This window comes from Arvicola amphibius, chromosome 6 (assembly GCF_903992535.2).
Source record: "Arvicola amphibius chromosome 6, mArvAmp1.2, whole genome shotgun sequence".
NCBI lineage: Eukaryota > Metazoa > Chordata > Mammalia > Rodentia > Cricetidae > Arvicola > Arvicola amphibius.
In genome coordinates, this window is record NC_052052.2 from 139529510 (window position 1) to 139544709 (window position 15200).

Sequence of the window (15200 nt, forward strand, 5' to 3'; positions counted from 1 at the left end):
AATACCCATCTGCCTTCTCAAGAAATTACCAGTGAATGCTGGGGGACTGTCTAACACACCTTAGGTTAGGAAGTGACCAAAGTGAAAGGAAGGACGGTGAGAAATACATCTAAGCAACCCATAACCACACCCCTGTGATCAGGCCTGACGTTCCAGCCAAAGAACTGTCACGGTGTGGTTAACAGCTGTGCTTCTCTGAGCAGGGGCTTCCTGCACACTCCCAGGTTCTTCCCTGTGGTGTGCCCACAGGGATGCCCATCCACAACCTTCACCCATGCCATCCTCCCCGGGGTCACAGGAGAAGGTGTTTTCCAGAACTATTTACCGCTCATGGTTCAAGTCATATTTCCTTTTTCCAATGTAAACACAATTGCTATGGTTGGGCTCTGCGTCCTTGCCAAAATTCCTGTTGAAACTTGGTTGCCAGTCTAGCAGTGTTGGGGCTTTTGAGAAGAATTGTGTCTTTCTCAAGGGACTGGATGGGCTTTGCAAAAGTGGGTAAGTTTTTTTTTTCTGAGTCCACTGTTAGAAAGTATCTGGCCCCTGCCCCTCTCTCTTCATATGCTGGTTTGCCAATTTCTCATGAGGATCTATTACTAATGCTATGTACATATTACAGCATGAGGCCCTCACCAGGTACAGCCTCCTAATCTTGAACTTCCCAGGTTCCAAGACTGGCTGAATATCCACCCCTTTCTTTTCTAAATGTCTTACTCTCCAGTATTCTATTACAACAAGGGAAATGGACCAAGACAGTAATCTAGAGTAGAAAATGGGCAGGACACATTTTAGAGTTTAATGGTGCAACAGAATGGGATTAGAGGTGATGTGAAATGATTGCCTCTGCATTTAGGAGTTCAGAGCTTCTTCAATAGGTAGCACACTCAGAGTGCATGGGGACAGGGTGACTGGAGAGGTGGCTCAGTGGGTAAGGGCTCAAGTGTGAGTCTCCAGAAGACACATGCAAGCTAAGGCATGGCAGAACACATCTGCAAGCCTAGCATCTTTGTGAGAGGTAGGGACAGAAGAATTTTGTCTTCAGAAACAACCGGTTTGTACCTGCAGAGCTAAACGGCAAGACCCTACCTAGAGCCTGGTTGACACTGAGAACTGACCCCAAAGGTGGTTCTCTGACCTGCACATGCACATCACAGCACATGTGTCCACAGGAATTCACAGGCGCGCGCGCGCGCACACACACACACACACACACACACACACACACATCACCAATACCCCTGGTGGAGATGGCAGAAGGTCACAGGGCATTTGTAGTATTCATCATGTGTGTAAGCAAATCTATAACTATCTAAAAGTAGTTTAATTAAAAGCAAATCAAGGAATCAAGGAAAAATAGGCATAGGGTAGGCATTGTGTGTCTGCATATAAGAATTGTGCAGTGCACGTAAACAACTCTCTGTCTAGTGACTGGTGTGCCTTGAGGGAAAGGTTTATTAAGTATAAAAGTCTTAACGAAAACATGTTTACAGTTCAGGGTCATGAGCTCGATCTAGCTCGTCACAGTTGAGCTTCGCCTTCCTCCAGTTCCCCTCTGAAGCTTCAGCATGGAGGCGTTTTAGTTCTGGTTCTACCCCACATTTATGTCTCCAGGAAGCAACACAGTGGAGGATGAATCATCACTCTTTGGTAGCAGCTAGCACTGTGAGGTCACCAGCAGAATGTAAGAAAATGTTCACAAACACCATACTCATTTAAGAATAGAATCAAAATCGCTATTTTAAGGCTGTTACAGGAATAGAATTTTAATCTCTTGTTCTTTCCTTTGGAAAACAAGATTTAATACAAGACAAAAATAACATAGTGGGTCTTCCCAGGATTCCTTCTAGAAAAAGAAATGTGGAATCCGAGATTTGGAGAGAGCTTCCGAGTTTCCTAGCTAGTCAGGGTGAGATTTCCCCATCGCAGCTTACTGAGTGTGTTGACAACACCTTCTAAATACCCCGACTTTTCTTTTTAACTCTAATTATTAACACTCATGGACACAGACAAGTACAAGCTCAAAACCTGCTATCAAGGATAACCAACAGACAACCACCACCACCACCATCAGCAAAACAAGTTCTCAGCATTTACTACATATGTCTCTCTACCCTAACCCCAACTTCAAGCCTTCCACGTGCTAGGTAAGTGTTCTACCTCTGAGCCCCCATTTTTTTATTTGATGGCTCTGTTCTTGCTACATATCTGGACATCACACAAGGCTCCATTTCTAGCATATGTTCAATATATTAGATATTCTCATCCTGAGACCAAGCTTCACTGGAGTGTTGGAGGTCTGAGGCCTTCTTAAACAGTGCACTCATTTAATGGAGATCAGGGCTATCCCTGAGAAGTAGCTTCAAGATTTACTCAGATTCACAGTTAATGTCCCTGAAAGTTTGAGAACGCAGAGACATGTCTAGGCTATGGGTGACCTGTGTTCGAAGTGGGTGGATAGAGGATGAGAAATCAGAAAGGGAGAGAGAGAGCAGTTTATAAGGCCTGGAAACTGGGGGCACCCATCTGTGGGTGACATGCCCATGATGGGTCTACTTAACTCCTCAGGATTCACTAATTAGTACTTAGTAGCCCAAACATCACCCACTGAGCTCATGGCTGGGAGATAAAAATAGGAGACAAAGGCCTCTAGGTTATCCAACTGCCCAGGACACATTTGCCAGTCAAGAATTATGTACCAACACATGTCATCCTCTAAACCAGTGTTTTGTCTTCGCATTCACTGCTATTCTATCTCCTCCCTCCCCCAACCTTGTATATTTGTGTGTGCGCGCACATGTGTGCTTGTGTGTGTATGCTGCGTACATGTGTGTGTGCATGTGTATATGTATGCGTGCATGTATGTGTGTGTGTGTGTGTGTAATAGACTCAATAGGGATTCAAAATCACTGGGTGCCAAACCCTTAGTCAAATGTTACTTGCATCATCTGTGTTACTTAACTTCTTCACTACAACAGAATGCAGGTGGGAACAATTTAAAAGATGAAGGACTGGTTTGGGCTCAATGGTTTTAGTCCATGGTGATGAGGAAGAACATCACAGTGGAGGTTGTGGGTGTTGTGATTATAAATCTGCTGGCCTCCCTTTAAGAGACAAACTCCGCCCACCCCCAATCTTCCCCTTCCTACTGAGGCAAGCAGAACTTGTGCCTCCCCCTCCACTCTCTCCTTTTCTGAAGAGGCAACCTCTTTCTCCCTTTTCCCCCTTCTCCCTTCCCCCCTCTCTCTCTCTCTCTCTCTCTCTCTCTCTCTCTCTCTCTCTCTCTCTCTCTCTCTCTCTCTCTCTCTCTGTCTCCCATATCCCCCTACCCTTATACCCTTCCCAATACCCACTAAATAAACTCTATACCCAAGCTCTCTCTGCCTGGCGGATCTCAGTCCCCACACCAGCACAGGGACCTGCCAGGGTCTTGCTGCCATAAATCATAACAGTGGGGCAGAACAAAGCTGCTTTCCTCATAGCAACCAGGTAACAGGGACACCAAAGGCAGTGTCCTCTGACAAGAGACATTCTTCAAAGGCACACTCCCCTAGCCCACTTCCTCTAAGTCAGCCTGTCTCCTAAGAGTCTGTTCAACCATGAACTCAAGAATCTCTTGATTCAGTCACCCCTTAGCAGCACCATAACTGAGGCCCCATCCACCCATCCATCCATCTGTCCGTCCGTCCGTCCGTCCATCCATCCATCCATCCGCACGTGTCCTCCAGAGGGCACTTGATATTCTAACCTTGATGGCACCGCACACTTAACAGTGCTTAACAATTATTTTCAAGTGAACAAATGGCAACATATCCAGTAACTAAGGAGCCATATTTGTTCCTTCCTCAAATTCAAAGAGCCAGAGGAAAGGCTCTCTCTTAAAGGAGGTTGTTTCTAAGCTCCATTCACACCGACTGAGCCTATGGGCCTCAGACTGTGGTTGAGGATAAAGAGAAGTGTGATGGGTCCTGGCAGGGATCCTCATATCTTACATGCTAATGACTTCCATTTATGCAGTCTTTAGCTGTTTGGAAAGTGCTCAGGCACATTTTAGATAATTATGCATGGTTTTCAAATGCAGCAGAGCTTAGGAGAAACTCTGATCTGTTCCACTCCTCTTTCCAACGTGGACAATTCAGGTTGATTTCCAGAGAAATGCTTTCCCCAGCTCCCCTCCCATGCAGGATTGGGGGGGGGGGTCCTTCTTTGTCAGTTTCTAAGAGTCTTCTTCCTGCTATTTAAGTCGGTCTTCTCTGGTTCTATCTTTAGTAAGCATTTAGAAAAGACCTGAAGAGTTAATGCTTTTCTGGCAAACCCTGAAGGAATGCTTTGCTGTTCTGTTCCTTCTTTTATGAAGGCCAGGGAACTGCTCAGCAATAACACAATCGCGCATTGATCTACTTCACCTAAGGCCGTCAAGCTGTCACCAGCTCAGGCAGTTTGTCCAGGAGGATGCAAACATCCCTCTGAAGTTACTGCTTGGACTGAAAACGTAACAGGGACAGGAAAATGTCTGTTGAGTACAACAGTGACTGGCAGTTGGCTTTGCAGGGTCCTACAGGAACGACAAACTTCTGGTGAGTCAGAAGTATTAAGGAAGGAAGGTGGCAAAGAGTCAATTAGTCCCGAAGCATCTAGAAATATAGTGTCAAAGGGAAGTGCCACAAAACCAAGAAAACTATTACAAAAAGAAAGCTAATATCAAGTCAGCATAAGGGATGCTGTAAAGGAGCCTTTCTATAGCACAGGGCTCTGATGATGTCACAGTTATTCTATGGCAGAAAGGAGGAGCATTACAGGGAGGGAATCACTCCAGGGAGCAGGTTGGCCCCACACAGAAGCACATAGGCCCCATGTCCGGGAGTCTGCCTATCAGCCCTCTGGTCCCAGCTTCCCAGCACTGAACCATCTTTTTAGGTTGTCCTAGAAGGGCCTGGTAAAATGGGAAGTTCTGACAAAGTGACCCAGTAAGCTAGTCAGCTTCCCATTGCGTTCCAAACGCCGGCAATGACAGCTTGTGAAGATAAAAGGGTTTATGGGGTGCACGGCGGCTTTAGAGCTTCCGTTTGATGACCATTTCGTTAAATTGCTTTTTGGAGTCATGGAAAAGTAGCATCACATGCCAGGAAGCATGTGGAGACATCAAATCTCTCTCTCTCTCTCTCTCTCTCTCTCTCTCTCTCTCTCTCTCTCCCTCTCTCTCTCTCTCTCTCTCTCTCTCTCTCTCTCTCTCTCTCTCTCTCTCTCTCTGGTTTATTTTGAGACAAGTTTTCTCTGTAGCTTTGGAGCCTGTCCTGGAACTAGCTCTTATAGTCCAGGCTGGACTCAAACTCACAGAGATCCACCTGCTCCTGCCTCCCGAGTGCTGGGATTAAAGGTATGCGCCACCACTGCTCTGTGACATCAAATTTCTTACCTCTACCTCGTGGCCAAAAGAAAGAGGACAGAAGCTGGGTTTACAAATCCCTTATAATGAGCTGGGCAGTGTAGCCTTTTGTTTGTTTCTGCTTTGTATGTTTTTTTTTTGTTTTTTTTTTTTTTTTTTTTTTTTTTTTGAGATGGCTCTGCAGGGATTTTCTCCCATTAAGTGAAGAGAAACCTGGAAACATCAGTGTCTAACCCATGGCAGGCTGCCCCCTCCTTTTCTCCCATAATCCAGATTGCTCACCTCCTTTGACTCTTGCTTGATCTCCCTAAGGGATGGAGGTGATAGCAATCAAAGGGCAAGGGGCAGATTCTCTAATATCATTCTCCCAGGCTGGGCAGGCACAGAAGTACTTAAGCATCTCGATGCTACAGGATTCGTCTTACTATTAATAATTGGCTCATGGATAGGATGCACATTCTTATCCAGCGCTTCACTTCCCAAATGATCAAGCATCCATATGGCTGTTTACTTATCAAGGTCACTTGGATTGGGCATCACCATCACAACACGCTGGAAGATTTCCAAGCCAGTGTAGAAAGAGGGACTCTAAGACGAGGGAACTGGGAGTCCATGTAGAAAAGGCAGCAGCAGAACTGCAAGGCCTAGGGATTGGGCTTGGTAAGAGCCTTTGACTCCAGAGAGAAAGAACTTTCAAAATTCCACTTCGTAAACTATGGCAGTAGCATCCAGCCCCAGTGGATGTATGCTTTTTGTCCCCTCGCTTTTTCCAAGTTATGATTTATTAGCATAAAATGGGAAGTTTGGGGTTTTTTTTTATTCTAAGTGAAGATTCTCACTTTGCCATATTAATTATTCCTTTTGATTTTCTGGTGAAATGCAAGCTTGGTAAAAGGCAATGGTGAATTAGCATCAGATTACAGAATTACCACCCTAGGTGGGCCATGGATGATGAGTTTGCTGGCCCCAGGCAAGTGACACGGTGTTTCTGCTATTTTTTTTTTCATTTGTAAAACTCAAAGTTGTGGGGTACTTATCTAAAGAAGGGTGTGTGAATTAAAGCAGCTCATATGTCTTACACACTGTAATGACATTAAATTAAATGACATTAGTTAGTAAAGAGCATACTCTATAAGCATGAGGATCTAAGCTTAGTCCCTGGGCACTCAGATAATAGTTGGACAAGGTGGCTGTAACCTCAGCAGGACTGGGGTGTGTGTGTCCCTGGAAACACATTGGCCAATCAACCCAACTAAATCAGTGAGCTCCAGATTCCTTGAGAGACTATGTCTTAAAACATGAGGCAGAGAAAAACAACAGAGACACTCAGCATCAATCTCTGGCCAGCACACACACACACACACACACACACACACACACACACACACACACACACAAACACACACACACACACACACACACACACACACTCCTGCATGCCCATGTACATATACATAAACACATACATCTCACCCGCTGACCCACCCACATTGGGAACAGCCACTGTTGAAGGCATGAATACTAGTGAAAACTGGGGAGACACTGGAAGGAGGGGTTATTTAACACAGAGATTTGAATCTTGAAGAAACCAGAGCATGGAACTCAGTCCAAGGCCAGTATCTCTCTCAACAAAAATATTGAAACAGTGTTTTCTGAGCATGGGGTCCACGGGGCAGTATTAGCGGGCAGCTAAGCTTTTCCTCATTGATTGTCAAGAATTTTGAGGCAATGGGCATTTTGAAGGATAGAAGAAAGTCTGTGGGTAGACTTGGGAGTTTTAAGCCCTTACAAGTTCTCCTCATTTGTGTATGTCTTGCTTCCTGGAACCTGAGATCTTCCTATTAAACTGCCCAGTGAAGTGGAAATGCATCTATAAGTGTGGAGAAGCTGAGCTAGGACCGCCCAGGGAGAATATACCCGCAGCTCTAAGGACTCAGGCACAGCACCGCCGTGGAGACCTGGGTACCTTGGTCAGCCCTGCGTGTCTGGGTCACAGCCAACTCTTCAGACTCCAGTGACCTGAACTTCTTAGAGCAGCTTCTGCTTTCTGTTTAACTCCTCAAAACAGTAGTCAGTGAAGAACTGACGACTGGACAAACCACACGGAAACATTTACTCCTAATCCTGTTTGTGACGCATGGTCCTGGAGGAATCTCTGTGACCGGTCACTGCGTTGCCCTTTGGAGGAACATATTATTTGAACATGTGGATAGATTTTGTTTAAACCTTCCTTTATTCCATTCCTGGAAATGAATTTCGTTATTAGTCATGGGCAGAAGTCACTTCTTTTTCAGAACTGCCAAAGGTCGCCTTTCCTGGTAGCGTAACTTTTAAATGACTTTCCTAAGCAGCGTGACAACTGCTCTCTGTCTTTGCTTTCAGCGGACTCCCTCTGCAGCAATACCATTCATTTATGTCCTCAGGATGCTTAAAAAAATTGCTTATTTTTTTACTTTGAGTATATGAGCATTTGCCTGCATGTATGTATGTGTATCACCCGCATACCTGGTGCCCACGGAGGTTAGAAGGTGGCATCAGATCCCTTGGAATTGTAGCTATAGATGGTTGTGAGCCACCATGTAGGCTCTGGGAAGTGAATCCAAGGCCTCTGCCTTTAACCACTGAGCTCTATCTCTCTGGCACCCCTCAGGATGCTTTTCAAATCCTGAGAGGATGGAGAGGCAGGAGGGACCTGGAGGGCACCAGAGAGCAGGGTGGAAACACACAGAGGCACTTCAGTGCTCAGTGCAGAAGCCGCTCGTGTTGGTGGTCATTAACCTTCTGTACTCACCATTGCGTGGTTCACCCATGCTGGAAAGAAATCATCCAAGCCTTTGGGGTAAACGAGGCTTCGATCATAGAAAAAGAGGCCCCAGAATACCAAAAATACAAACTGGAAGGAAACACAAAAGTAATATTATTAGATATGTTTTTCATCGGAGGTTTCTAAGCTAACCGAGGAAAGAGCAGCATAAAACTGACGGCAGTCTGAAGGCTATCGTGTACACGTTTTAGGGTCATAAAACGAAAGGGGAAATGCTTACTGTATAACAAGTGCATCCTGGCTCTCTAGGATGCGTTGACGAGGGCAATGTGTTATTAGCAACTGTGGCCATTGTGGCACGCAGAGAAAGCACAGATAAAAAAGATGCATAGACCATAAGTCCTTTGTCACCAATGAGCCCTCTCTCATCTAAGTGTATACCAAGAGCACTGAGAATGAGCATAGGAAATGGCTTAGCAGAAGATCCTCGCCCCCTCTTCCCTTTAAGCACTCACGGCAAAGGACAGCAGGATGGCTTGGAGTAGGGCTGAGCAGCAGATCGTTTATAGCTGGTAAAGTGAGAGTGGTTCTCCCATTGCCCAGAACTTTGGATTTGTCTGTGTCTCCTGTACCGCTCGTATGTCCTATCACAGCATCTGCCCTCTGTGTTATGGTCTGTGCTAAGATAATGGGGCGGGCTATTAATTCTCTCTCCATACTACCTTCTGAACACGCATAGGTTCAATCTGCAAGAGAAATGAAGGGGCTCCACTGTTCCTTTTTACAACTTGAACGTTAGAAGATTTTTCTGGGAGTCGAGATGGAAGTAGTCCACGAAGAAACCTGGAATGCTAAGTGCTTGTTCCATCTGATAACTCACTGGTGGCACAAAGCTTCACTCTGCACTTAGTTTTGAACTCTCCGTGCCACAGAAAGCAGGACTGTGGTGGGGGGGAATAAGGTAGTGTGTCGTGATAGTTCATTTGTGTTTTAATAAATAAAGTTTCCCTAAAGGTCAGAAAAGCAAAATAGTCAGCTACTGGCTCTTATCTCTACCTCAATCCGAAATGTCGATCCTGCCTCCAGGAATCTCAGAATGAGACTGTGTCTGGGTGCTGTCTCCTCCCATCTTATATTCCTCTCCAGGGCTGGGATTAAAGGCATGCACCACCTGATTTCTATGGCAAACTAGTATGGCTACTGGGAGTAAAGGTGCGTGTTACCACTGCCTGGTATGTACAGCTGACCAGCGGGGCTGTTTTATTTCCTAAAATACAAATGAAATGCCACAACAGTAGTGATTTCTAGTCCCAGGCCCTGCTTCACAGCGAGCTTGTATGATATTAGTCTGTCTCCATCCCACGTAATGAGTGGAAGCACAATGTAATAGCAATGTGGGCGGTACCCATAAACAAGGTTACTTCTGCTTGTGTGCAGCTCGCTTCTCCTGGTTTCTGTTCATCAGACACAGCGGAGGAAGCTCCTGCCCTGTGCTCTGCATAATGTGTCTTTTTGGTGGACCAACTTTGAAGGTCTAACATCTTTTATTTCTTATTTGATAGCTTTCCGAATGTACAGACAGGGGGTCATCTTTCCCACCTGGTACTGTCCTTCCCACCATCATGGTGGAAGCAAGCCTGTCCCACTGATAGTCATCCCTTAGCGTTCACAAGGATGCTTCAATCCACAGATGCTCAAGTCCTGTATATGTAATGGAATCGCATTTGCCTAGAACCCATCTGCATCCTCTTGTGTGTGTTAAATAGCCTAGAGTCTGCTTATAATACTCAACACAATGTAAGTGTTATGTGCTTGCTATAAGTATTTTTAGTTTGATTTTTATTCATTTGTCAAATCTTTTTGATCCGCAGTTAGTTGAATTTGTGGGTCCTAAACCCACAAACATGGAGACTGTCTTTTTTATTGTATTTTGATTAAACTTTCCCATCAGACAGCAACAAGGACCAAGCGCCAAGCCTTCCCAAAGACAGAAAGCTAATGATAAGTTCATCTGTCAGGTACCCTACTTCATGAAGACACTGGTCCATGTAGTCAGTCCCCAGACAGGACATTTGTGGAAATGGAGATGCTCTGGTTATAATAGCTAGTCCCCAGACAAGCTTGCTGCCCCAGGAGAGGTGCCTATCCATTGTACATGCCTATGGTGTTAGGTGCGCACTTGGGCACTTACTGTGGATACAGGAAAAGCCAAGGTGGTAAACAGCAGGTCTCTGAAGGATGTGATGAACTTGACGTCTTTCCTTCCTCTGATTCTTTTCAGCACATCATCCAGGCAGGCGACCCCAAAGAAAATGGCCTGCAAGAGCTAAATTCATTACAACAAATGAGCATTTGCATTGGCTTTAATTAATGCATATAAAACCAACCCTCTGGGAGCTATGTGGATCCGAGGAGGAGGGGATGTAGTGTTGTTTGGGTGGAGAGCCACTTCAAGAGCTGAGATTCCAGCTCACTGGGCCTTGACCTCACACACTAAAACTGATTGAGGAAATTCATTCATGAGAAAATAATGTGTACAGTAGTTAGTCTAATGGCTTTCAGCTAAACTGGAAACAACAAGTTTAAAGGGAGAATGTGCTGAGTTGTACGGCATGACTGCACAGAGGTAAGAGCCAAATACACAGCTCAGGGGAAGGGCCGAGCACAGTGGTGACCTGGTCAGGATCCTTTCCCAAGAAAGACAATTCAGATAAAAGCCTCCGGGGGCTGGTGACACAACTCGTCAGTCGAACGGCTGCCTCACAACATGAGGACCTGAGTTCAGAACCCGTGCGTTCATGTAAAAGCAGGGCACAGTGCAGCGTGTATCTGTAAGCCCAGCCTTGTGGGGTGAGAGCAGAGACAGGTGGACCCTTAAAATCCCTGGTCTGTCAGTACAGTCAGTTAGTGAGACAATGACTCATGAAATAAAATGGGCTTTTGGTCTCAACACATATGTACATGCACATACATGCTTAAGCATGTTCTCTCTCTCTTTCTCTCTCTCTCTCTCTCTCACACACACACACACACACACACACACACACACACACCTCTCACTGAGAAAGCCATAGCACCAGGATGGAGCCCTGTTGTAGTGTGTGTGTGTGTGTGTGTGTGTGTGTGTGTAGGAGGTGATATGCAGATAGTGTGGAACCACTACAGCTCCCTAGAGAGGCAATCTGACAACTGGAGGGATTTAAACCACAGGATACAGGAAGCAATACCCAGAACTCAGGCAGCTGTTGAATTCTGTGAGGTCCCTGAGGCAAGTCAATCGTGCCACAAGGACATGTGATCAACTCTGTTCATAGCAGCTTTGTTTGTCATAGCCAGAATCTGGAAACAACCTAGATGCCCCTCGACCAAAGAATGGATAAGGAAAACATGGTACATTTACACAATGGAGTACTACACAGCAGAAAAAAAATGACATCTTGAATTTTGCAGGAAAATGGATGGAGCTAGAAAACATTATTTTGAGTGAGGTAACCTAGACACAGAAAGACAATTATCACATGTACTCACACATAGGTGGTTTTAAAACATAAAACAAAGAAAACCAGCCTATAAACCACAATCCCAGAGAACTTAGACAACAATGAGGACACTAAGAGAGACTTACATAGATTTAATCTACATGGGAAGTAGAAAGTAGAAAAAGACAAGATTTCCTGAGTAAATTGGGAGCATGGGACCTTGGGTTGAAGTGGGGAGGGGAGAGGCAGGGAAGGGAGCAGAGAAAAATGTAGAGCTCAATAAAATCAATCAAAAAATGAAGAAAAAAAGAGAGAATCAGTCTCTTTCACTCAAGTAAGAGTGAAGGCCCCTTATCCAAAATGATTGGCACTGGAAGTATTCTGAATTGATGATTTCTTTGTCTGGATTTTAGACTATTGACACATAATGGGGATAAGATTCAAGTGTATCAAACAAAATTCATTTATATTTTTATGTTAACTTCCTAAAAATAGCTTATACTTTTGGTTGTGATCCTAGCCTTTAATGACTGAGCCATCCCTCCAGCCCTAGAGATGGCTCAGCAGTTGAGAGCACTGGCCACTCTTCCAAAGGGCCTGAGTTCAATTCCCAGCACCCACATGGCAGCTCACAACCGTCTGTAGCAACTGTCACTACCTTCAGTTCTAGGAGCTCTGACGTCAAATGCATATAAAATAAAGTTAATAAAAAATAAATCAAAACCTTATGTTTTTTTTTTTAAAAAAAAACAATTTTGTGCATGAAATCAACTTACACGGTGTGAATTTTTCCACGTGTGGTGTCATACTTGCAACCAAGAAGCTTGGATTTTAGAGCCTTTCAAAAGTCTGGTCTTTGGATTTGGGATGGTAAGGCCTTAGCATGGCCTGAAAAGAAGTCTTGGAATTCTGTGTAATGTTGTGACCACTGACTTAAGGGCTGGTGGGTGCTGCCTCTGCAGGGACTAGGTTGATTGGAGCACCTTTACCTTAGGAGTCATCTCAGTCCTTGGGAGCTCCGTGTTGGCAGGTGAGGGGCAGTTGGACTCTAGCCTGGAGAATGAAAGTTATGGAGCCCGGAGGAACTCGGTTAATAATTGATACAAGCTGGCTGTTGGGGAACAGTGTTTGAAGTCTAGACTCTCTGGCAATGATCTAAAGTTAGCTTCGGGACACTCCCCAGGCTGAGGTATGACTGAGGAGAAGAAGACTGAGGTGGGTTCATCCGTAACTCGCAGCTGAGTCCTCAGACCCTCAGCAAGTGCAGTAACTGGAGCGTCTCAGGAAGCCAGGGCTCTCCCTCATCTGCAGACTTAGGGATCACAATACCTGGAAAGGAGGTCCTAGTGGTGGCTTTAAGCCAGCACTCTAGACGATCCTTATATGGGCAGAAGCCCCTGGGTTAGAGGTCCATCATTCATGGGTCTTACTGAGGACTCGGAACTCCAACAGCTGACTTTTAGTCATGGCTTGTTACATGCCAGACTTGAGACTCACTGTTAACTCTCAACCATCCTCGTGATGTGCTAGAATTAAGCTCACAGGCCCATCTTCAAGATGAGGAAAATTGGTCGGTGGTTGATGGCACATGCCTTTAATCCCAGCACTTGGAAGACAGAGGCAAGAGGATGTCTGAGTTCGAGACCATCCTGATCTACAGAGCAAGTTCTAGGATAGTCAGGGTGACACACAGAAACCCTGTCTTCAGAGTGGGTGGGTGGGGGGTAAAGAAAATGGGGGTAAAGAGAGATAAACTTGTTCAAGTTCCATGGCTTCGGAGTCTGGTTCTTGGGCCAGACTTAAGAAACATCAGATTTCTCAAGCCGTCCACACAAAATTCTGTGGGAGGTCAGAAGGGAAACAATTCTACTTGAGTAAGATGACAAAATACAACTTTTAAAATTATTAATGTACTGTTTCTTCCTGTAAATTATTTTCTAATTGGCCTGGTGGTGGGGGAACCCAGGTCTGAGCAGTTAATAAATCTTCTCAAGGCTGCCTGATTTTCTTTTCTGGTGTGTCTGTTGGTGAGGTGGAGGGAGGTTTAAGCGTGGATCCACCTTTGGCATGGTAAAGCCATCTTCCACCTTGTTGTCTTTCACTGAGAGCTGGGGCTTTCTGTTTCAACTAGGCTGGCCAGCAAGCAATCCCCAGAGATCTGCCTGTTTTCGCCTTCTCTGTGCTGGCATTACAAGTTCATGCCACCATGCCTGGCCTCTTTTGGAGGTGTTGGGAATGGCAGTTTGGACCTGAAACTTATACCCCCACACTTGACCAGCCAAGCCACATTCCTGGATTATTCTTATCCTCATTAGCCAAGATCGAAGTTTACCTGTCTAAGCAAACCTTCCCTTGGAAATGCAGACCAGGTAGTCTCAGGGGGATGGGGGTGGGAGAAGACCTAGGGAGCCAGGTCTTCAAAGCAGAATGAAATTGCTAAGGGAGCCATGAGTTGGGGGAGAATGCGGGGAAGTTTCCTCTTGTGTGGCACAGAATGAGACAAGGGTTATCTAAGGTAGCCGAGGAAGATTCAGGAGCAAAAAAACACAGGCTGGGTGAAAGTCACCAGGTGCCCAGGGGAGCAGCAGGCTCACCAGGGGCAGAGGCTGTGTGTGGGTGGGGGAGGGATGGAAATGCCACAGTTCTAAATGCCATGCAGAGGTCCCCTCCAGAATGCTTCTCCCTACTGTAGGTGCCTTTGGAACTGAGCCCAAGAACTGGAGAATTCTGAGCGTGCACACAAGTCATTTGCACATGGATGTCAGAAGTCGCATCTTCTCCCTCCTCCCTTCCCCACCCACATAGTTCTCAGACTGTGTTTCACTTCCAGATACTCTGGCAGCAGCAGTCACTTACCATCTGAGTTTGCAGAAGCAGCCACAGGGTCTGGGCTCTGTTGATCAACAGAGCAATTCATCACATAGTGATCATCCCCTGGATCTGGCCCCTTTAGGAAAAAGGCTGCCTCCACTCAGAGAGTGAGGTTTATATTACCCGTGTCCTTTGGCCAGAGCTCCTTAGAGTCATCAGGAGTCAAGCCCATTCTTTTCCTTGCCCATCTCAGCCACGGAATATGGAAACCAGACTAAAGAAGAAAGTGTATTACTCAGCTCCTCCGAGGTTTCTCTCCATCAATATGAATTAGCTCCCCACCGTAAATGTGCCAATCACCTCTCCTTCTCCATCCCACGTCACATGTTGTCTTGCAAGACATATGCCACACTGGCATCTCCAGATGCCAACTCAGTGTGAGGCAGTCTTGCTGCCATTGATCTGAGCGCTGACTCGCCACGTCAGTAGCAACAGTGAATATTTGGGGAGCAGCAGGTTCCACATAGATGTTGGGGAGGAAGGCACTAAAGTATTACCAAGGCAAAGACATAGGAAGAACTGGGGTATAAAGGGGACACTGAACAGAGTTGGAGGATGAGGAGGATGAGAAGCTAGGGACTCTAGGAAGTCTTTAGGGGTGTCAAGAACACACTTGGTTCAACTCAGGTCATCCGACTGGATAGTGATCTGCTTATATACCAACAAAAAAATTTTAATGTTTAATGTTTATAAACAACACACG

At 45.6% G+C, this 15200-nt stretch overlaps 1 protein-coding gene across 3 annotated transcripts in view; it reads right to left on the minus strand.

The window, feature by feature from the left end:
* The window catches only part of LOC119817608 (androgen dependent TFPI regulating protein), a 105155-nt gene that overhangs the window by 39705 nt on the left and 50250 nt on the right, over window positions 1-15200 (minus strand). For all 3 annotated transcript variants that reach the window (XM_038334935.2, XM_038334934.2, XM_038334936.2), the window contains 2 exons: window positions 10339-10473; window positions 8175-8276 (listed from right to left, as the gene is read on the minus strand). In XM_038334935.2, the coding sequence (XP_038190863.1) occupies window positions 8175-8276; window positions 10339-10473 (237 nt within the window). The remainder of the gene's footprint in view (window positions 1-8174; window positions 8277-10338; window positions 10474-15200) is intronic.